This window comes from Chinchilla lanigera, unplaced genomic scaffold (genome assembly GCF_000276665.1).
Source record: "Chinchilla lanigera isolate Chin_1 unplaced genomic scaffold, ChiLan1.0 scaffold00113, whole genome shotgun sequence".
Taxonomy (NCBI): Eukaryota; Metazoa; Chordata; class Mammalia; order Rodentia; family Chinchillidae; genus Chinchilla; species Chinchilla lanigera.
The window spans coordinates 5581779-5605769 of record NW_004955514.1 but is presented as its reverse complement, the minus strand read 5'-3'; the positions used below and the strand labels follow the sequence as shown (position 1 = coordinate 5605769).

Sequence of the window (23991 nt, the reverse complement as noted above, 5' to 3'; positions counted from 1 at the left end):
GCATTGAATGCTGTGGCCCAGCAAGTCCCAGCTCCTCCCCACACCAGCTATGTGACATGAGACATTGCTATCTCATTGCTCAGCCAGGATTTCTGTTGTGTGTAAAATGAGGTCGCTAAAAGTAGCATTACCAGCTCAAACACCATGGCACCAAAAAAGCAATGAGAAAGCAAAAGAGAAAACATGTTTAAAAGCATCTTAAAGCTCTAAGCAGTGGTAGAGTTCTCCCACCAAGCCAGTGGGGAGAGCTGTGGGGCTGCTGAGAGATCAGATCAAAGGCTGCTGGTTATTATGCCCCAAGCCACTGTCAGTTGCTCTCTTCATCGTTACAGGAGGGAAAGTTGAGTTGGTTTGATGTATCAGCCTAAATAATAACTCTGCTGAGAGGAAAAGAGCACCTTCTGCTCCATACCAGTGCTTGACAGATGATAAAGCATTTACTTCTTTGAACTCTTTTTAGATTGCTGTCTTTTACAAATGGCCAATGAGAGACCCTGGAAAGCTGAACAATTTACCTTATTGCAAAGAGTGAGGCTGAACAGGAATTCATACCCAGGTCTGTTTGACCACCGACCAGCACCCTTCCTCTGATGAGGGGCCATTTGAAACTCCTTCTCCTTTTCTCTTAGTCCTTGGCTATGGGTGGGGCTTGTCAGGGAGGCCGAGAAAGCTGAGCCCCAGGTGCAAGGCTGGAGAAGCTACAGCAGCAGCCTGTGTGGTCCATGAGAAGGTGCTCCAGCATGCGGCTAAGGCTGAAATTAGAACTGGGTTCTCAGGTTCAGGTGGGGGCAGTCACTGGCAGCTGCAGCAGTAGGGCGGTTCCTAGCAAGGTGGACTCTTCTCTTACTTGGGAGGAAATTGGGTGCAGGAAGTGCAGGGAGCCAGGCACAGACTCTGCCGCATCATTTTCCCTGGGTCTCAGGGCTGCAAGTTCTTCACCTGGGAAAGACCCTGCTGGGGGAATTCAAGCCATCCAGAACTCTAGGGAAATCCCAGGCCCACTTCTGGGCTCATCTGGCCTCTGCTTGCATGGCTGTAGTGACAGAACCTTCCTCCCGCATGAGACAGGACAATGGCTATGTTTGGCCAGGGACACTGGCCACAGGCTCAACTTCAAGTCCGAGCTCTGATACTCACAGCTCGTGGGGCTACATATGAGTTACTTGAGCACTCTGGGCTTTAGTTGGTTCACAGTGACGTGAAAGTAGAGTAACACCCATGTGGACGGCTGTCAAGGTTGAGTGAGGTATGGAGATAAAGGGCTCCTTCCACTCGTGGACATAGAGTCAGTGCCCAACTTTTTGCTAAGCACACCATCACCCTCATCACTGGCTCTTCCTGAGCTGTGTCATTCAATCACTTCACAGGGAGGATTGTGCTTCTGTTCTTTACATTGCACTAAAACTCTCCTCCTTACCCCTACCACTGGATGTACTTCTTCCCTGTGGAGCAAAGTGGAGGAAATATGTAAAAACCATAAGAAAACTCACAACAAGTCATGGAGCTACTTTGGTCTGTGCAACATGAACCTGTGAGCAGTGTTAGGACAGGGCACTGTTTTGGCATTTGTCCTTCATGAGCAGGAGTTCCAGGGTTTGGGCAGGGGAGCAACTCATTATGCAAGTCTTTGTGATTCGTGCTGTGGATGGGAGCAGGGATGCAAGCAGAGACAGCTGGCGCGATCTTTAAGCCTGTAAAGTGCAGATAAGCAAACCCCCAAGGGGAGCAGCTATGACAGTTGAATAAGACCAAATTTATAGAGTGTCTCATGTCACGCAGGAGTCTTTCTGAATGCCTGTGGCAGGAATGCAAAACAAACTGGCATAAGCCCAAAAGGGAATTAATTGGCTAACATAACTAAAATACAGCCTGGCCAAATGCAGTGGCTCAGATGATACCAAAAATACCCAATCAGATCCATCTCTTTCCTCCATCTCTTGGTTCTGCCTCCTTCTTAGTTGGCTTCGTACACAGGCAATCTCTCCCATGGAGGCTCAGGGAGGACCAAAGCTGAGAACCTCTCCTTCCAGGATGAATCTCATTGACCTGTGTGAAGTTCTATGCCTTCAGGGGTTCTCCACCAGGGACAATGCCGCTCCATCAGGGGACATTTACCAATGTCTGGAGACATTTCTGCTTGTCATGACTGCTACTGGTATCTAGGAGAGGCCAGGGAGGCTGTGAAATATCCTGCAATGCACAGGACAGCCCTACAGCAAAGAATTTTCCAGCCCCTGATGTTAACAGTGCTGTTTTACAAACCCTGACTAACAACATTCAAATGCACGCAGATGCCTGAAGGCTGTGAGAATGCCTCATGGCTGTGAGGCTGACCGCCGTGGCTTGTATCATGTGCACATTCCTGGAGCCACAGTGGGCAGAGACATGAGCACCGCCAGCCCTGGAACGGAGTAGGATAGGAAATCTTCCCAGAGGGGACAGGAAGGGCTGGTCCCAGAAAAAGCGCAGGTTCTCAAGAGTGCTGTTTTCCGCCTCTTTCTCTGCCCCTACCTTTCTTTAGCATATATCTTTAATTACTGCAGCGGGAATCACTTTAGCTCTGCAGAGTACAGTGCATGTGGCAATCATGTCTCAGTCTGCTCGAGCTGTCACAGTGCAGCAGAGTGAACACGGACATCTGTCATCTCACAGTGCTGAAGATGGGAACCCCAAGTCAAGGTGGCAGCTGCTTCCTGCTGTGTCTTCATACGGCCTTTCCTCTGTGCACACACAGCCCTGGTGTTTCTTCCTCTTCCTCTTCTGAGAGTCAGTAGTCGTATTCAGTTAGGCCCCACTCTTCAGGCCTCATTTAACTCCACATCCTGAAAGATCCATCCTCCAAAGCAGCCTCGCTGAGGACTAAGGCTCTGACACTGCTGTGGCTTAGATCAAGAAGGTGCCTACAGACAGGTCTTGTGGAAGGTGATGGATAACGGGGCCCACAGATCAGCTGTGCCGAATGGGCTGTGGTGGGAAGAGGTGGGTCACTGGGGGCGTGGCCTGGAACTGCGAATCTCCCTTTCCTGAACCTCCCTTCGCTCTCTGCTTCCTGGATGCCATGACATGAGCAGCTCTCCTCTACCCCGATCCTTGACCACACTGTTCCGCCTCAGAGCCAGCCAACTATGGGCTGTAACTGTGAGCCAAATGAGCCTCTCCTCCTTTCACTTAAGGAACACAAGTTCCTTAAGTTAAGGGCATTTCTCCAAGCAGTGAGGAAAGTGACCAGTGCACACAGGTGCTTTTGAGGACGTGATCAAGTCCACATTAGAACATATGTGCTGTGCTTCTGGCCATTTATTCTTTCAGGTGGAACGGTCTCAGAAGATCAGCTCTCTAAAAGCAGAACCCAGGGCAGGGGTTGGGGGACGTGGGCTCTGTGGAGGGAAGGCTATTCAGGAGCAGCCCATGAGGGAAGCAGAGGGGCAGGGGAAGGAGCCAGCCAGGCTGTGCTCTCAGGTCAGGTTTAGCCTTGTCCAACCCAGGGGAGGTTCTGGAGCAAAAGCCACACCACAGAGTTACCCTGCTCAAAATATCCCATCGCCCTTGGCTACAGGATGCCCTGGTATCAGGGGCCGAACTTCTGGGCCAATCTCAATCTACAGGAAGGGCCCCAGGGGTCGCTGGCAGCTGACACTCACAGAGCTGGGGTACAGGCACAGAGATCTGAGCACCTGCATGTATGCAGACGTTTCCCCAGGTGAGGCCCCGCCAGGCATGGATAATGAAATGAAGAACTACCGAATTCAAGCTGGGAAAGCAGGAATGGATGGGCATGGGTTGGGTAACAGATGTGGAAATGGTACGATCTTGGCATGAGGCCTAGTGGAGCTAAAGAATTGCTGGAAGGTATATGGAGGCAGCCAGTGTCTGCAGAGGATTCCCACAACACTGGGGCTTAGTGAAAGGTTTTTTCTAAGTTCAGACTGAAATAGTATCCCCTGTCTCTCTCACCAATTGATCCTAGTCCAGGTACCAGTTAAGCACGACACCACGGAAGGTGGCTCCCAGGCTTTCTCTGACCTTCTCCTGTCCAGGCTAAATGTCCCCAAGTTCTCTGACTTTTCTCCAATATCTTCCTCCTCCTATCGCTCTTCCTGTCTGCCTGGGCTGATAACCAGGGTCTCACAGGGAAGATTCTGCATGACTGGAGAAGCTCAAAACAACGAACTAGGCATCTTGGGCAGAGTTCTTGGGGGCACTAGAGCTCTGCTGTCTGCACTGATCTCCTTGTTTCCATTGCTGTGTTTGTCCTTGGGAAAAATGGAAACGCAGTGGTTAAAGTCCCAGTCTTTGCATCCTGGTGCGTCAGATTTGCAAATTATGTGTAAACAAGGCTTCTGTCCTCACTGGGATGCTGCCAGACTGGAGGTTATTTTGGGAAAGAATACATTAACGTGATAAACTTGCTTGGAGGTTGTGCAGTCCTAGTTGCAAATGTTTCAAGTGAGACTTCTGTGTGATTTTAACATTCCCTGCCTAGCACAAAACAAGCCATCACGTCCAACACAAGAGGCCAGGCCAAAGTCTTGGGAGGCAGCCTTGGTTCTCCCCACCTATCCAATCCATCAGCAAATTTTGGTTATTCTGACTTTAAGATAATCCAGGATCTTAACCCTTCTTATCCCCTCTGTTGCTGCTAACTTGGTCCAGATCATCAGCGGTATACTTAAGGTTCACTAGAGGAACAGACTGAATATAAAATGTATATAAATAAGATTATAAAAAGGATTTACAGTGGCTTACAGTGGCTCTCTGTAGAATCAGGGGTGGAAGAATGCGCAATGGCCAACAGCTCTCTGGAGACCCAGAGGAGCCATGCAAAGGTTGAAGGCCTGGAGCTCACTTCAGAGTCCCATGTGAGTCTGTGGCAGAAAGCTTCTGTGTCTGCACTGGAAGCATGAGGAGTCTTTGCAGGAGGCCTGGATGAACAAGTGATGGATGTCTAACAGTGATAGCAAAAACCAGAGCTCCTCTGAAAAAGCAAAGGGAAAACTTCTGGCTTCTTTCCCTTTGTATTCTGTCCTGGCTACAAGCCTATTGGTCAGTGCAGCCACATGCAGGGGTGGGTCTTCCTCCTCAGTTTGCACCCTATGTGTCAATCATCCACAGACTCTAGACATTTCTGAATCCACTCAAGTTGGAAGATCACAATTTTGAATCACATCAGCTTTGCTATAAGTCTTGCAGTGGTTCTGAATGAGCCTCTGCATTTCCTCACCCACTCCTCCTGTCCTTGAGCAGCACAGAAACCTTGGTGATCCCGTTACAATGTACATCAGGCAAAAAATATATAGATAGATAGATAGATATAGATATAGATGTTGTTGATATAGATATAGATATATCTATAGATATACATCAGGTCATGCCATTCCTCTCCACAGAAACTTCTAGGGGCTGCCTATGTCCCCAGGTGGAAATGCCAGTCCTCCTGGTGGCATAGCAGACCCTTCAGGAGCTCCTCTGCCACTCCCCTCCCCCTGTCACCTTCTGTCACTTGCTATATGACCCTCCACTTCCTCCAGCCATACTGGCCACACTGACATTTCTGGGATGGACCAAGCCCAGCTCTTTTTACCTTTCTGCCTGGGTGCTGCTCCCAGATACCCATGGGGCTCCTTTATTCTCTGTCTTCACTTCAGCATCCAGATGTCGCCTTCTCAGGGACAACTTCCTGGCCCACACTATGCAACATGACACCTTTCTCTCTGCTTTGGTTGTCTTTGCAGCACCCATTGCCATCTGGAATGCTTCTTTTTAAAAGCTTATTTCTTGGGAAGAGCAATGAGTGTCAGTTGAATGAATGAATGATTGTTGGGAGAATGAATGGCTTGAGTACACTGCCAGCCACCCCCGCAGGTGGCCTACAATTGTGTTTACTAGAATCCTAGAGCTTCTGTTCCGCAGCGACCTTGATGATACCACTTTCCAATCTGTTTCCTTGTTTGTGAAATGAGGTAACTCTGTACAGCAAGTATAAAGAGCTTAGAACCACTGGTACATAGTGAGCACTCCGAATTTGCCAGGTCTCCCCATTGTTTTCATCTCTTTTTTTCATCTCTTGAAGATCCAAACAAGTTACGGGTGCCTCCCTAAGAATGCTACAGACACCATCTAATTGTAAGGAGCCTTACAAGACAGGCATATGTATGCATTTCACAAATAAGGACATCAAGGCCCAGGGTGGGACTGTGCAAGCCCTGACCTTATTGGAGGAGGCAGAGCTCCACATGTCCTGCCCACAGCCCCAGGGGCAGACCTGAGGCTTGAGACAGACCAGAACCAGGCTGCAGGGAGGAAGCCTAGGTCCCCACATCCTGCCACCCGGGACTTAATGTGCATGAAGCCAATTGAGTTGCTTGAGCTACAGTGACACTAAAAAATTTTCCACCCCGTGGAGCTTACATTTCAGTGGGAGAAAACAGACAACAAACAAAAAGACAAAGATACGAAGGATAATTTCTTCTGGTGTTGAGGATGTGCCGTGAACAGAACCCCGGTGGCAGGATGGAGGGGAAGGGCTCTCCAGCTGGGAGCAGCCCTTTCACAGACAGTGTCAGGAGGTCATATGTGAGTTGAGACTCTAATGAGATCAGTCAGTTCTGCAACAACCAGAGGGGATGGCAGCAGAGGGAGGAGAGAGCAAGGACAAGGGCCAGGCATGCAGAGCCAGCCATGCTTGCCCGAGAAAGGGCATGCTCAGGAGATCAGAGCTGTATGCATGCAGGCGGTAGTGACAGATGATGATATGCAGTGACAAGGGCCATCTCATGCAGAGATTATTAGAGAAGCCACTAGGTTTAAACAGGGGAGTGGATGTCAGGGGTGCTTTGAAAGGACTCGCATCTGCCCTAGGCACAGTGGGTGATAGCAGGCAGAAGTGGAAGCTGAGCCCCCAAGTCCACTGCAGTGGGGGACACTGATGTGAGCTGGTGGTGGCCTGCACACCTGCCACTGTGGGGCTGAAAATGTGAGAAGGGCTTTGAAGTAGTGCAGATAGAACTCAGTGATGGATTGACAGGGAGAAGAAAGTGAAAGACTTCAGTGTCATTCTTAAATTGTGGCCTAAGTCGCTAGGAGGAGAGATGCTTTATCTTGTCCAGTGGGGAAGAGGATGGAAAGAGGGGTTGGAATGCACACAGTAGGGTGGGGTCAGTAATGAGGATGCAAGAGTTTGGTTTTGAGCATGCCAGTTATCCCAACAGAAAGGTTCAGGAGGCAGTTAGTTAAAGAGGCAGCTGTGGTGAGGAGAGGTGGGCCACAGAGAGCATTCAGAATTAGCAAGAGCAGGACAGTTCTTGTAGGACTTGATGATGTCACCCAGGGAGGGAGATGGAACAGGGGAGATGAGCTTGAGCTCTGGGACACTCCAAGGTCAAGGGCCAGGGAGAGGAACACAGACCGAAGGGACAAAACAGGGGATGCAAGTGCCAGATGCCCAAGAGCACCTTGCTTCCACAAGGAGGAGGTGGTCGGCCTCATCCAGGGATGCCACGAGGCAGCACAAGCAGAGGACAGAATTGCCAAGCACACTTGCCAAAGTAGATGTTGACCACCTTCATAAGCACTGTCTGCGTGGAGTCCTACGAAGGAGCCCATCTGAGTAGGACAAGAAGAACACATAGCTCACCAGGAGTCTGGCTCTACAGAGAGAGAGGCCATGGGAAGCAGAGGATGGGCCCAGAGAGGCAGGGTGTGGACGAGACCATGAGGGGTCAAGGAGTGAGTTCCCTCGCAGGCAGGGGCTGGTGGGTCCCGCGCAGGTAATCCCAGGTGTTTTAGGGCAGGGCGAACAGCGCCACCTAGAGTCGGCAGGCTGGGGATTTTTAGCTGTCTTCTGCTAACGGCAGCTTTTGCTGTGACTTCTGTGAATTGGAAATACCCTGGTCAACACCTACCGCTGCAGGTATTAAAGATCAGATTAGATCGTTAGTGTGAAAACCGCAGGTTTCCCGGCACTGTGGGAGAGCCTGCTCTGCGGGGTGGGATTCTTCATTAGCTGATCTGAGAATCTCTTTACCGTCATGTGTAGGGTAAGGATGTTTTGATCAATGTCACATTGCTTTTACCACCAGGTGGTCCCGCGACATCAAAATCACTCACTTTATGGCGGGCATCCTCCACAGTGTTCTCATAGTGAAATTTCATAGTCATGCATTCTGGGACATATAACTGCCACTGAGTGACACCCGTGTGCAGGTTGGCTTGAAAGGCCAGTGACTCTTGTGGTTACCATTTGCGTTATATAGTGCCAAATGGCCAGCATAACCAATAGGGCACTAGAGCAGGGAAGGGGAGGAGGGGCTAATTTTCACTTCTAATCCAGCCCCTTACTTCCCACTGTCTATAGCTACTTTTACATTTTTATTTTTATTAGCATGTTTGCAGGACATGATCACATTCCTTGTGGCAAGTTGGCACAGGTACATAGCACATCTCCGTGCTTTTTACATCCCTTCTTCTCCCTCCATCTCCTGGTCTCCTTCCTGAACATTTGCAAAAGCTCACTCTCCCTGTCTCCTGTTATCTGTCCTTTATTTTTCCTCTGTATTTATACTTTGGGTTTCCCATATAAGAGCACCACGTAATATTAAGCTCCTGGGTCTGATTTATTTCACTTAACTTTATGGTCACAAAGTACAACCATTCTACAAATGACTCACATTTATCCTTCTTTATGACACCGTAGTACTCTGTTGTAGAACCGAAGAGATGGGAGAGACCAAGGGTGAATCAGGATTTATTAGGTTACACCTGGCTCCACGGACTCCTGTACAAAAGACTGAGTGCTGAACAAAGAAGCTCCCTTTTCTGTACATTTTATTGACATGAAACTGAAAGGGAGTGCAAGCGAGGTTACAGAAGCTGAGACAAAGGCAGTTATTTACTCAGAGACAGTTTACAACTTAGCCTTGAAAGAAGACAGAGTTCGGGAATTCCAGGATGTCACAGGACTCTGTGTACGGTAACATAGTTTTCAACCTTATCTGCATCTCCAAAGAAAGCAGGTCACTGGGCTTGGTCTACAGAAACATGATGGTCTACTTTATCAGAACCTAAGCAGAGGTCAGCCTTGAAGGTAAGCAGATGCCTGAGAAACCAGGACATTCAGGGCTCTACTTACAGGAATGTAGCTGGTAGCCTTATCTGTAGCAGCGGTCATCAGTTATTGAGAGGGGAGATCTGAGGGACAACTGCTCAAGGCTAAGAGAGAAAAACGGATTTTTCTTTAAATTCTGCTTTAACTCCATTGTGTGTAAATACCACATTTTCTTCGTGGGCAGACAAATAGGCTGCTTCCAAGACTTAGCTATTCAAATTGTGCTTCTGTAAACCTGGGTGTGCATGTATTGCTGTGCTATGGTGTCTTTAACTCTTTGGGGAAGATACCTAAAAGGAGAGTAGATGGGTTGAATGGAATTTCTAGTTTTAGTTTTTTACTGGCTTTCATGTGGCAATTCCTTTGATGACTGTGTCCCTAAGAGATTGTCAGGTCTGGGAGGGTGAGGCCAGGGGTGGCTCCCTCACTCCCCCTGGCATACCTGGTGCCTAGCACTCTGTGAGCATCCTCAGTGGGAACCTGAATGAGGGCTGTGGAGATGCCCTGTTAGCTCAGGCTGCTGGCTCCACATCTCCTCTTGCTCTCCTCTCCCAGCCATCCCTTGCCACCCCTTCAGGCTGACATGGGCTCCAACAAAGACCATGGGGAAGCCCAAGAGAGCCGAGAGCACTGCTGTGGGCTGCCATCAGAATGTGAGGTTTAAGCAGAGTGTTTTGGTTACTTTTCTCTCATTGCTGAGACAAAATATCTGATGCCCAATATTAAGGAAGGAAAAGTTTATTTTGCTTAAAATCTGTGGAGATTTCAGTTCATACTTGCCTGGCTCCAAGGTAGAGTGGCACATGGGAGAGGGCAACCATTCATAGTGGTGGAAAACAGCAAAAGTAGCAAAGCAAGAGGGAGGAGTGGTGGCAGGCAGCCTCTTTCCCTCCCTTACACTGTATGCAAACTATCTGCCCCAGGGCGGGTGTAGCACTCACATCCATAACTCCAACACTGGACCATGAACCAATCATAAATCTAGAAACAGATTTCAGGAATTCCAGGACTACATGTGGATTTGGGGGAGCATGCAGACACAAAGCATAACACAGAGACAGGAATGAGCACCTCCAGGCTCCCCTTCCTGAAGCCGGAGTCTGTGACCTTCCCATCTGAATCAGGAAGTCAGTCTTGAGTGGAATTTTTAAATGTCTGCTAAATCATGATGTGCTTTTTTCCCATCATGAGGTCCATTTAAATTCATTTTCAAAACATAAAATTGGTTTTTTTTTGAATGATTAATACTTCCAGGTGGTTTCACTTTTTTTAGCAAACCCTTGTGTCGAGGGCTGGCTTTCAATAGATTGCTGTGAGGGAACTGCTCTGCTCCTTATGAAACCCTGATAGGTGGTTTCACTTTTAAGAGGACCAAAAGGAGGTGAAGTTAAGGGTTTACTTTTCACTTCCGCCTTTCAGCCTCTTGGGTCCCTTCCTTGGAGGCACTTGGTGTTACCAGTTTGTGTGTATTTTCCAGAAGTTGTTTCCAACAGATACACACACACACACACACACACACACACACACACACTGCTTTTTTCTGACAAATTATTGTTCATTTTATTCAAAGTTCTTCACTTTGCTCTTATCTTGGTGATCTTCCCACAGCAGACCAGAGTGATCTTCCTCTGTTTCATGACTGTGCAATGCCCCCCCATGTGGATGCATCATAATTCATTCTTGTAGTCCACTGTTAACAGGCACTTAGGTGTTTCTCCCACCTGCTATTCTCGTGTGGTTGTAGGCAGTCTTGGTACCATGTTCCTTAAGCTGCAGACCCTCAGACTACAGGATTCTCCAATAGCTGTAGAAAGGGCAGAAAATTTAACAGAAGTCAGACCTAGAGGATATGGCTCTAGCCCGGAATCCAAGAGCTCTAACTCTTGAAAGCAACAATCAGTTCCCTTTCAAGCCACTTGCTTCTCATAATTCACAAAGTAATTCCATAGCTGTTACCTCATTGAGTCTTTAGGGAGAAAAATAAGCTGCTAGAGGCTATGATGTTTCCCCAGCTCCTTGACTCAAAAACTGGGTGACTAAAAACAAGTTTCTCATTTGCCCACATCCCTGGTAGCTCATCCATAAAGTGGGGATAATAAGCATGCCTACCTCCCAGGGCTGTGGTGAGGATTGAAGGAGCTACTCTTCTGAATGCTTAAACATGGTCTATCATCTAGCAAGAGTTCAACAATGAGGGAGTGATCATTTTGCAAGTGAGGAAAAGAAAACAGAGCAAGGACTACAGAGTCTTCTGGCTCCTAAAACACAGAGCTGCTGCAGGAATCCAGGTGTCTGAATGAGTCATGTGTCGAACAGTGGGGTCCTAGGGATGTGTTCATAAAACAGTAGTAGTTCTAGCACGTAGCAGTTAATAATAATTATTGCCATGGAAATTTGCCCGGCCTTGTTTGAGGGAAGTGGTCCAGCCTTATACTTAAGACTGCAGTTCATCAAATCCAAAATGCCATGAGTGCAAGAAGTATTATTTTGTGAACCACTAAGAGAAGGAAAGAGACAAAGAGAGAGAAGGGGAGGATGGACAAAGCGAAGTGGGGAGGAAGGAGCCAACTAAAGCTATAGGCGGCTACGCTGGCTATAAAGTCACTGTCTTAACTCCACACTTACTGTTCTGTGTCCCACCTTTTGATGCTGAGGCAGGGACCTGTACCTTTCCCATCACACTTGTCCTTTGCCAATGGGACACTAGCGGAAAAAGAAAAGACTTGGCCAGTTTTGGGGCCTGAGTTTCCTGCCACTTCCAGCAATGACTTTGGCCATTGACTCCAGCTTCTAGCTTCTGTCCTGTCCCCACAACTAGACTCACGACACCTCTCAGAGGAGATACCCAATGCTCTGAGCCAGCCTTTAGGGCCCCCCTCCAAGACTCCAAGTTATCAGTACCACATGGGCAGCACCCACTTCCACTGGAGCAGCTCAGTCCTTTGATACTTGCTTGACAAACTCCCTGTGTTAAATTCTCTCCATGAAAATAACCGGAGTGGATTCTATTTTCTTGCCTGGACCATCACTCATGCATCATAAGATGTCCTTGGTTTTCAGAGAGCTTACACAAAAGTCTTAGAATTGATGAAATAAAATATAACAGGGAATTCACAGATGCCAGGGCTGAAGGTCTCTTTGGAAGTGACCTCACTGACCCCATGGTGAGTCTAGAGGGAGAAAGTGCCTTGCTCCTGGTCACATAGCCAAAAGTGGAGGCAGGGGCTGATACAGGCCTGACTCCTAGGCCAGGGCTCTTACCCTGGTTCCTCCATCTTGCTCTATCAAACTTTCTGAAGGCCTGGGGCAGACAGGTTAGTGACCTGCCTCATAATGAGGTGTCCTCATGAAGCCCCTCCTTCCTTCCAGGAAGAACACGCTGCTGGTCAACAATGGCTTTGCAATTTCTGCTGCGTTGCTGATGGCCTGTTCTCTCCGGGCAGGCATCTTTGAGATGCTCATCGTGGGACGCTTCATCATGGGCGTGGATGGAGGTGAGACTTCACTATGGAGACAGATGGGACAGCAACATGGTTCTGGGATTGTCTGGAAGTGCTTCAGGGGTCACACACTGGTTCCCCTAAGTGGGATTGAGTTTGCAGGGACCAAGGACACTAGCATTCTATGTGAAGTCTGTGGTGCGGTCCCATGGGATGGACCACTGCACAAACAGGGCTCTAGCACCCTACTTTCTTTTCTCAAGAATAAGACCTAGCCAGGAAATAATCAGCCTTGAAAACTAGAGATCAAAAATGCTAGCCCCAATCAGCCTATCCTTGCCTTACTTCCCATCACTGTTCTTGCTACTCTGTAAGGCTAGGTCTTATATTTGGGGAAGGAGGGTAATTAGGTCTACACTAGGATTGGTAGACCCAAGTCACCTGCAAATACTCGGATGACCTTAACATGTCACACCTTCCCTTGCACCTTCCCCATAAAAGCCATATGCCAATATCATCTGTGGTTTCCAGGGAGCTTTTATGAGGATTGTGTTTCCATCTGGGCCTTGACTCACTCATTCTTTCTTTTATTCACCAAGCATTCCTGGTGTTCTGTGTGCTGGGGACAGGATGGTGAAGAAGGTCATGCTCCTGGGGCTTAGGTTCTAGGAGGGTGGGATGTTACATAGTTAGATACCTACAGGTGGAAAGTTACATAGTTAGATACCTAAGTGCTAGGAAGAAAAGGCAGCAGCACAGTAGGATCAAGAGGGCTGTTTCACAAAGGCCATTCAGGGAAGATTTCTCAGAGGAGGAGACGTGAGCAGAGACCAGCATAAACAGAGCATGAGCACTGAGTGTGTTTCTGATGAATCAGGCTCCCAGCAGAAAGGATGGTGCAGTGGCACCTGGGGAGGGCTATATGGCCACATCTGAGGGACATTTGGGGGCCGTGTAGTTGGAGCATCATGAGTGAGAGTCAGAGTAGGAGCTACTGAGGTTGTAAAGAGCCAGGGTGAGACCACAAAGGGCCTTAGCTATAGACTGAGTTCACACTGAGTGAGAAAGGAACCCGAGGAGGGGCGAGAGAGTGGGACATGAACTGCTTTGTTTCAATACGATTCTCCCTCCTCCTGTATGGAGAATATAGTGGGGACCAGGAGTGGAATCAGGCCAGCCAGGTGTCTTGGAAGGAAAAGTGTAGCACAGACACTTTGGTAGGGGAGACGGTAACAGTGGTTGGATTCCAGCCGTGGGGGTGAGATTTGGAGATGTGCATATACTCTTAAAACAAATGGAGCAACTGCTTTCTTTCTAATCATGCAAATCTGCAAAGTGTTGCTTTGAGGCATTTGTGGGAAGATTGTAAGTCTTAAGATTGAGAATCTCTGTGTTTCCACTGACCTCTGCCACTTGTCAATTTCTGATGTTTAGAAAGTTATTTAGTGGATTTCAGCCTCACTTTCCCCACTTATAAAATGGAAATGAGAACAATACCACTCTGAGGCATTGTAATCAGGCTGAAATGAATCTATGTATCACACGCACACACACACACACACACACACACACACGCACACACACGCACACACACACACAGAGCCTAGCCTGGTATGAGCTTGTGAGAAGTGATTCCTTTCCTTATTGACTCTTCAGTGCTGAGGATACTTAGGCTTTATAAGTGAGGGACTGAATAAAACACACCTCCGGCTGGGGGAGTAGGGGAAAGGTGGACTGGAAGTAGGACAAGTGGAAAAAACTCTTCCCTCACTTTGTCCCACTAAAAAAACCAATTCAGGACTTTGTAATAGTCCACACTGGGGGGGGAAATTTCTCCTTCATCTTGATATTCATGTATAAAGGAAACCACTACAGAAAGTTTATCAGTAAGAACAATGGCCAGAGTCTGTGTAGTGTTTATAGCTGACCATTTATCTTTGGAAAACTGTGGTCTCCTCTGTTATGATTTAGATCCAGAAGTCTCATATGTTCGGAGCTGGGGGTTATGGAAGGCAATTGTATTGTGGGGCGCTATGCACATCAGTGGATTCAGCCATGGATGAGTTCATAGTGAAATGTGTTGTTAGATTATGGTGCCTGGCTGGGGGTGAGTTACTGTGGTGACCTGGAAGGGTGTGTTCTTGTCCCCAGCTCCTCCCTTCTCTCTCTGCTTCCTAGCTTCCACGGAGAAAGCAGCTCTCCTCTGCCAGGCATTCCTTTCATGCCTTTCTGCTTTGGAGTCAGCTGACTATGGACTGAACCCTTTGAAATCATAAGCCCAAATAACTATATCTTCCTTTAAATTTCATTTTTGGGTGTTAATATTTTGTCCCAGCAATGGGAAAGTAACTGATACTTCCTCTTTCATTTTTTTCCATATTACCACACCAGGGCTCAGAAAGATGGGACGGGAAAGGTCTTTAGGGAAAGAGCTGTGGATTCAGCCTATTGGAGCTTTGTCACTTACCTGTGTAAATTCCATTAAATTAGCTATGTTGGTTAGGTTTTGCTGTGTAGAAGAAAACAAAACAAAAAGAAAGCAAATCTTAATGGACTGAAGCATTGAGCACTCACTGAGCTTCCAATTCCATGGTTGCAGGGCCAGCTCTGCTGAGGAGCTTTGGGCCATCTCTCAGGTCTGCATATCTGCAGTGGTTTCATGACTCAGAGTGGCACACTCGTGAGTGTGGTTTTTGGCAGGGAGGTGGCTCTCTAGGGGCCCCAGCCAGACCATCTTTGCCTTCCAAGGGCTGTCACCCTCTGACAAGGTATCCCAGGTTTCATCACATAGAGTTCTGAGGGGGACAAAGCATGGCTGGAGAAAGTCTCAATGGAAGCACATTTGCTCGTGTCCCTTTGGCCAAAGTCAGTCCCATGGCAGATGCAGAGCCAGTGGCTCCCTGAGACTGTGGATGCAGGGAGGGTGAGCCGATGGGGTCTGCACAGCCTTCCCTGTAGTCTCCTACTCTTGCAGAGGGAAGTCAAAGTGGTCTCCCTGGTTGGTGATGTGAAAATAAAATGATCACTCCAGGTGTGAAGTACTTAATCCATCCCTGCACCTGGCCTCTACCCCACTGCATCCTGCACAGTTGTAGTGGTATTGCTGTCTGATTGCTGTTGTCATTGAAAGACGCTTCCTAATGGAGGCAGCAGAGTCTCCCCCCATCTCTCTCTCTCTTTCTCTCTCTCTCTCTCTCTCTCTCTCTCTCTCTCTCTCTCTCTCTCGGATAGTTTTGTGTTTTATTCATTTATCTCCTGTTGCTTTGTCTCACTAATTTGGGGGAGGTGACAGTTATTACACTTACTAGTTCCTTTCTGCATTTCCTTAACTAAAATAAGCTGTATTCAAGACAGGTGCTACTTTTATAAAATCACAGAGTCAAAACAACTGTCATTTAGTCCTTGTTCCTATGAGCTGCTCAAAATGAAGCAGGAAAAAAGGAGGAATAGGAGGGAAGGGAGATCCAGACTCCTGACTTCTGTCCTACTACAGCTGGGCCAGGATGCAGGACTTCATGCCATTTATTCTCACCAAACCTCTCAAAGAGAATGGAAATTGAGGGCATTCAAGGTGAAGCTATTGATCAGAAAGAGAAATTGCTGGTCATGAACTGAATCAGTTATGTGATTTTTATAAATGATTTAAAGCCGAGCAACAATCATGGAGGATTGCAGAAAAAGACTCTAAAGACTTGCTGATTGATTCTCTTCCAATGGAGTATTTGGAACCAGAATCAAAACATAATGTATCAGTTAGCTTTCAGTCACTAGACCAAAATACCCAACCCTTGCAACTTAAAAAGGACAGATTTATTTTTGGCTCACAGTTCCAATGGGTTCAATCCCACTGGGTCAGCTGGCTCCAAGGCAGAAACAGCATGGTGGAAGAGAAACTGCTCATGTCATGGTAGTGAGGAAGCCAAAAGAGAACGGAAGAGTAGGGAAAGAAAGTACGCCCTTTCATGACATACCCACACTGACTAGTCTCTTCTAACCAGGCCCCACTTCTAAACCTTAGACTACTGGGGTACATTCAAATCTAAACCATAACACATAGGACACCTTCCTGTAATGTGGATAATTAGAAGGCTTAAATAAGAAAAAAAATAACTTTTCTTAAACATGGAAACTAATGTAATACAGTAAGGCACGGGAGGCAGATTTGTGTAGATTACAAAGTTAAAATGTGCATACAGAGGAGTTTTGTGCAAGTAGGAGGTTGTGTTGGATATGTCTGTGCCGTGGTCTTCCTGGGATAGCTCATACTTCCAGGGTGAAAATCCATGTCAGTCGTATGAAGTGGGAAATTCTAGAAATAATGCATATGTTTTAAATAACTTTTATTACAATATATTGTTGTAATTTTCTATTTTATCATTACTGTTTGTTAATCTCTTATTGTGCCCCACTTCTTATAGGTTTATGGGTAGAGGAGGAAACATAATCTAGTGTTTGGTTCTAACCATGGTGCCAAGCATCCACAGGGACTTTAAAGGGAAGCCTACAGATAAGCAAAGAGGATGATACTTTCTGATAGCACAAGAATCCCAAGAGGAGATAAAGATGAGTGGTGGGAAGGGCAGATTTTGATACTATGGTCAGGAAAGGCATCAGTGGAGAGGTGTTAGTGTCCTGTGGCTGCAGGAACAAAGTACCCAAAACTGAATGGATTAAAACACAGAAATGTGTGCTTTCACAGTTTCAGAGGCCAGAAATCTAAGAGTAAGGTATCAACAGGATTGGTTCCTTCTTGAGGCTCTGATGGAGACCCTGTTCCTCTCCTCTCCCCAGTTCCTGGTGTTGAGAGCCAAAATTGAAGATACTGTCTTGTTGCTGAGCCACATTAATCTCTCCATCCTAACAATCCTTCTCCTTCCTGTCACTTCACCATCATAGTCCTTCCTCCTCTGGTGTCTCCATCTTCGCAGCCCCTCCTCCTCCTGTGCCTCTCCATCCTAAGAATCTTTCCTCCTCCTGTCTCTCACTCCATCTTCACCCATTCTTCCTCCTCCTGTGTCTCTGTTGGCACAGGAATGACAAGGAGGAGTCATCATCAAGCTCTGAGGATGGAGGGCTGCAGACAGCAGAAGAACCAAGGCTGGTATCCTAAGACAAAAGGAGCGAGGCATGTGCTCAGTGAATAGCAAGGCTCAGACCCCTGGGGAGGATGATTTCAGCAGCCAGCAGAGGCTGCTAAGGTGTGAAGCCTCAGGTGTGCCACATGGTACCATATGTTGGGCCCAGAAAGTCCAGTAATCCTGGTGTGCCCAAGACTGAAAATTCCTGGGATGGATGGTACCGCTCAAACCAGGATGAACTAGCATCCAAGCTGCTGGTTTCTTGTAAGTCCACCTCCTCCTTTCCCACTGGTTTAGCCACTACACTCTTTTCTTCCCATGTATTTTGCAATTGGCAAGGAATAACAGTCACCCTGTATTGACAGCTTAGTGTATGTGGTGCTCCGCTAAGCGTCTTGCATGTTTTCAGTGCCTGGTCCCGTACAAAGGCAGGGACTTCACTGTCCCCACTGCACCAGTGAGCTACAAAAGTTAGTGGCACATCTTCCACCATGACTCCTGCTGCTTCTAACCTGCCTGTTCTATCATTCCTCCCTGATGTTGGGAGATGGTGACTACCCTCTGCAGTAGGAGGAACATCAGCGTAAACAAACTGACAGATGTTTAGGCATTGATTGGGTGACCACATGTGAGCCAGGGGCCTACCATGTCATTTCATTCCTGCCACAGCTGGAATGGGCAGTAGTGCCAGCCTTGTTTTGCAAGTGAGTAAGCTGAGAACCTCAGTGAGGGTCATTATGTGATCTAGTCCCCCAGCGAGGAAACTTCTGCTCTGGGATCTGAAATCCACTGCCACATGTGTTTTTCTCTATGGCTGGCCTGCTAAGCACCAGTGAGCTAAATTGAGGCAATGATCCATCCAAGTTTTCCACGAGGCAGGCACTCTTAATGTCTATATTTTGGGTAAAATTCAAATACCATTTGGTTTATGTTGTGACTTTCCAAATAATTTTTATGTCTTTTCCTCTTAAGCATGTTTACATCATGAACCCAAAGCAGAATCCTAGACTAAGATGTGATGGATGGGATTCTGTTTGTAAGCTGAGTCCTATATTCCTTTCACTGGATTTCTTTTCAGAGGGCCTCCCAGGGTGCTGGCAGTAGGGAAAGACTCAGCTCAGCATGGAGCACAGTAATCCATGCTTTCTGTGTAGAGCTATGCTGGGGGCAAGAGGAAGCCAAGGCAGCAGAGAGACATTTGATGCCTTCACAGTCTGGTGAAAAATCAGCCAAGAGTACTAAGCACTGATCATCTTAATTTGCAAAGGACTTTGCAGTGAGAAGGCCTCGAGTTTATCATGACTCCCACAGAAATCCCAGGAAGTTAGCCTCAATTCTTATGCCCATCTGGGCTGTGGGCTTTATCCTAGCCAGGACCCTGCCTGGGATGACAGTGACTGTCGAATACTCCTCCCAGGTAGAAAGTGACACAGAGCTTCTTGAAATTGACAAGGTCTTGTGTAAACAAGTGTGTGCAGTACTTTGTAAAACACTTTTATAACCCTTACTTTACATGAACCATGTCTAATAAACCCCTGAACATGTAAATTTATCTCAGAGTTAGGGAGGTTACATGTGACTGACCCATGCTGTAAAACGGATCTGTTTTGTATCTGCCATAACTGAGTCCTGCCTTAGAAATTGCCAGCTAGGGGGAAAGCTAATGTTCCAGGGAGCTACTAGGACTTCACTGGGCAAAATAACCTCTTAGCCATATAGGCAAGTTATTCAACCTCTCTGTGCCCAGGTTCCTCATCCTTAGAATGGAGATAATAACAGTACATTTGCTTCAGAAAGTTATTGTGAAAAGCAAGCAAACTAATATATGTAAAGTCTTTATCAGTAGGACCCCTGCTACTTGGTAAGGACTATGTGTGTTGGTTATGATTGTTATTATCACCACCAATACCAACACCACGATCATCGTAATCATCACCATCACCATCATCACCATCACCATCATCACCATCATCACCATCACCTCCACTATCACCATCACCACCTTTATCGCCAACACCATCATCGCCATCACCATCACCATCACATTTTCCATGACAGCCACCATTACTGTCCTTACTACCACCTCTACCACCACCGTCTGCATCCTCTTCCATGCAGCTGGCCTAAAGTCACACTTTATGGATGAGGCAATGAGTGTGTGTGAAATCCGCACAAGTTGTGGGCATGCCAGGAGTGGGCTGAGGCTCTAGTGTCATTTCTCATCAAAAACAAAGCAGAGGTGAGGCTGGTGCAGGGCCTGGATGCCTGACCGCCACCCCCACCAGAGACCTCTCTCACTGCTGCTTACTTCCTCCCCAGGTATCGCCCTCAGCGTGCTCCCCATGTACCTCAACGAGATCTCGCCCAAGGAGATCCGCGGCTCCCTGGGGCAGGTGACCGCCATCTTCATCTGCGTGGGCGTGTTCATGGGGCAGGTGCTGGGCCTGCCTGAGCTGCTGGGAAAGGTGAGTGTGGCCTCCCACCAACCACACTGGTTCTCACTGTCACCACTGGTGGGGTAGGGGTGTTTTCCACAAAACTCATCCCTATGATTACAACCCCTGAGGGGTCTAGTCTTCTACTTATCACTGGAGAAGAGTTGTTGTGAGTCATGGTTTTAGGGCAGAATATACAGTAAATTTAAACCTTACAGAATGTTCAAACCCAAACACAATGACTGTGTCTGAGGCTCAAAATGCATTTGTTTCAGGTTTGTTCTGTGCTTTAAAACCTACACAAACATAAGTGATCTCTTGTGTCCCCACCCCATAGAATCATGCCATCCACATTGCTCTGCAACGTGCTGTTTTCATTTAATACATGTATTTTGAACATCTTTCCAAGATGTTAATGAACTCCACCTCCTTCTTTCTTCTTCCTAAATGAGGAATTACCTGTTCTGGTCTGGATTGCTGCTTTAGAAATAGGAAGACCTGGATTAGAATCCTAGTTCAGCATGTACTTGCTGTGTGATCTCTGCAAAGAGGACACTCATCCAAGTTGGACAGAGATGGAGTGAATCAAGGAGGGCTGCCCAGAAGAGGTGGTCTCTAAACTGAGCCCTCCACGGTGAGCAGGAGCTGGGCAGAGAAGGTGAGGGTGGAGCAGAGATATCCCGGAGAAAGGGAATAAGCAAGGAGAAGACGCCGAGATGCAGCAGACCCCTATGAAAAGAACTTGGAGGGGCTGAGGACTGAGGAGAGACTATAGGTGAAATGAGACACCTGTTCAAGGGGCCCAGACAACCTCATCCTGGGAGAATAGGGAGCTCTGGGTGTCTCGGGAGCATCGGAGTGACACGGCCAGTATCCTATCAGAAAGGTGCTCAGGGGCTGAGGATTTAGCTCAGCAGCAAAGCGCCTGCCTGGCAAGCGCAAGGTCGTGAGTTCGGTTCCCGGTACCGGAGAAAAACCAAAAAAAAACAAAAAGAAAGAAAGGTGCTCAGAGGTGGTGGTGTGGGCATAGGACCAGGATGGGAAGCAGGCGCGGAGGAGGGGCCTGTCAGGAGGCCCTGGATCCTGGCGCCTGAGGTGAGGGCCTGGTGGATGGCCTGAGGCCTCAGCTGTGGGATGAGGAGGAGCAGGAGTCCCAGGATCATGGTGGAGGCAGAGTTAAGCTTTGATTTTGGTGCTGGAGCCACAGCTCTGAGCATGTCGGGTGTGGCCCGCATCCTTATGGTGCTCACAGACAGCAAGGGCAGTGTGACCCTGGGCAGGTCACCCCACCTCTCTGAGCCAGCGTCTTCCTGGGGCTCAGGATGATCTTCCTGTGGAAGTGACTGTAAATGCCTGACCCCTGGATAAGTGGGGTTTGTGTGACCAGAACTGGTGAGGACAGAGAAGAGGAATGGGGAAAGGGTTCCAGGAGAAAGACCAGTTTGGGGAAGGCCCTGGCATTTGCTCAGAGGCAGGAAAACCAGAAGGACTGGAGCACAGAGACCAGATGGAGAGGGAGAGAAACGAGAGAGGGGACGGAGGAAGAAGAAGGAGACAGGGCCAGATCCGAGGCCGAAGGGCCGCGCCTGCCTTCTGAACTGGCAGGAGGGACCGGATGGGTTCTGCAAGGTAGCTGCTGCGGGAAATCATCCAGCCTCGTCACAGCTCTCTATCCACATCACCACCTGGTTGCCACTCTTTTATTCTCCATCCATTCTTTTGCCAGCGGCCACTTCCGCTGTTTTTAGAGTTTCCACACGCTGGCATTGTGAGCAACACTGCAACCACCATGGGAATGCAAATAGCATTACAGGGCAGTGGTTTCTTCTCCTTTGATATGTGCCCAGAAAAGGGTTCAATCTGTGGCCATATAACAATCCTATTTTAAATTTCTTTAGGAACTTCCATTATCATTCTGCATAATGACTGCACCACCCACAGTAGACAAGGTTTCCTTTTCTCCACACCTTCACCAACACTTACCCCTTCACTCTTTGGTGATAGCCATCCTAGTAAGTGTGGGTTAACATCTCCTCCTTTTGAGCTGCATTTCTCTGATGCTTAAAGACATTAACCTTTTCATATACCTATTGTCTTCTTTGGTCAGATGTCTATCCAGACACTTTGCTGCTTCTTAACTGGGTTGTTTTTTTGTTTGTTTGTTTGTATGTTGCTTTTGTTTTTGCATTGAGTTGGGTAATTTTTTTCACTGTACTTTGGACACTTAACCTATTGGTTTGCACTTTCCTTTTGTTGCTTGCTTCCTGTTCTTTGGAGAAGATTTTAATTTGCTATAGTCCTATTTGTTTATTTTTGCTTTTGTAATGTGAGGTTTTTGGTGTGATGTCCAAAAATTACTGCCAGTGTCAATGTCAAGGAGCTTTTCCCTTATGTTTTCTTCAAAGAGTTTTATGATTTTAATTCTTCTACTTAAGTCTTCAATACATTGAGTTGGCTTTTGTATATAAAGGTCCACTTTCATTCTTTTGAATTTGGATATCCACTTTTCCCAGCACCCTTTATTGAAAAGACTGTCTTTCCCAGCATTTTGGTGTCCTAATCAAAAATTAATCAACTCTGTATGTTGAACTTTCTTTATGGATTCTCTATTGGGTTCCATTGGTGTATATGTCTGTTTTTATGCTGGTATCATATTGTTTGATTATGATAGCTTTGTAATATAATTTTAAATCAGGAAGTATAATGTCTCCAACTTTTTCCCCCTCTGATTTGCTTTGGTTCTTCATAGTCCTTTCTGATTCCACATGAATTTTAGAATTGTTTAATATATAAATGGAAAGATAGCGCATGTTTATAGATTGGAAGAATTGATATTATTAAAATGTCCATGCTACCGAAGTAATACACGGATTCAATAAAATCAATATCAAAATTCCAGTGGCCTTCTCAGAAATAAAAAATAAACATATTAAGAAAGACTTTTGCACTGCAGCAAGGAGTAAGACTAGATCTCACCCCAGACCAGAAGCACGGCACGGGTCCAGCTGAGAGCTGCTTGGGTGAGAATAAGGGCAAAAAGGATGGAGAGAGGAGATGAGCTGGAGTAGGGTGAGCAAGTGAGGGGGAAGAGGCATCAAGGATAACTTCTGGTGCCTGGCCCATCAGCCAGGAGAACAGTGGTACCAAACACTAAGTCAGGAAGCCTTGGAGAAGAAGGAACTGCTCTGCAGGGGCAAGACAACAAATTCCCTGACATGAGTGTCCAGGTCACAGCACAACTGAAAGCCAGAGCTGACCCAAGGACCCACATACCTCGACCCCCAGCCTGAGGACTGGCCCAGCAACAGCAGAGTCTATCCTCATTAATCCAGGCCTGTCGCCACAGCCTGGCCTTCCTCAGCTGAGCAACCCCACATTGAAGCGGGGCGGGGTCTCAGTGATCCATGTAGGCTGTCTTTCACCTCAAAGTGGACTTTCTGCGTAGTCATTGCTTTGGCTGGGAGGGTGTGTGAGTAACCCAGTGAATATCCTTACTTTTAGTCCATACTCTGGGAAGGTAGATATCAGGCTTCTGGTCCAGGAGAGGGCATCAAATGGAAAGTTTTCATTCATCTCTTTGGAGATTTATGATGTGTCAGCCAAGTGAAATCCATCGTTATTTCACTGAGTATCAGAATTTCATTTTCTCTGTTTTAATCATGTTTCTCATTTACCTTCAAAGACTGAGACAACTAAACTTTGAAAAAAATAATTACAGAGAGCAATGCTACGCTTCAGTGCAGGCAGGCACTTTGAAGCACAAAGGCTGGAGGAGGTGGCCAGAAGATGGCTTTTAGAATCAGCCACCAGAAGGCAAGAAAGGGAGATAAGTGTAGGAATCAACGCTGGTGTCATGGTTTAATCAGATGTGTCATAAAACACTGTGGTGGGTGAACATTTCTGTGACATTTTATGTTTCCAAAGGATATTTTTTA

At 47.2% G+C, this 23991-nt stretch overlaps 1 protein-coding gene across 1 annotated transcript in view; it reads left to right on the top strand.

Moving 5' to 3' along the window:
- The window catches only part of Slc2a9 (solute carrier family 2 (facilitated glucose transporter), member 9), a 145744-nt gene that overhangs the window by 19559 nt on the left and 102194 nt on the right, over nucleotides 1-23991 (top strand). The window contains exons 4-5 of the mRNA XM_005408843.2: nucleotides 12473-12597; nucleotides 19941-20086. Coding sequence (XP_005408900.1) covers nucleotides 12473-12597; nucleotides 19941-20086 — 271 coding nt within the window. The remainder of the gene's footprint in view (nucleotides 1-12472; nucleotides 12598-19940; nucleotides 20087-23991) is intronic.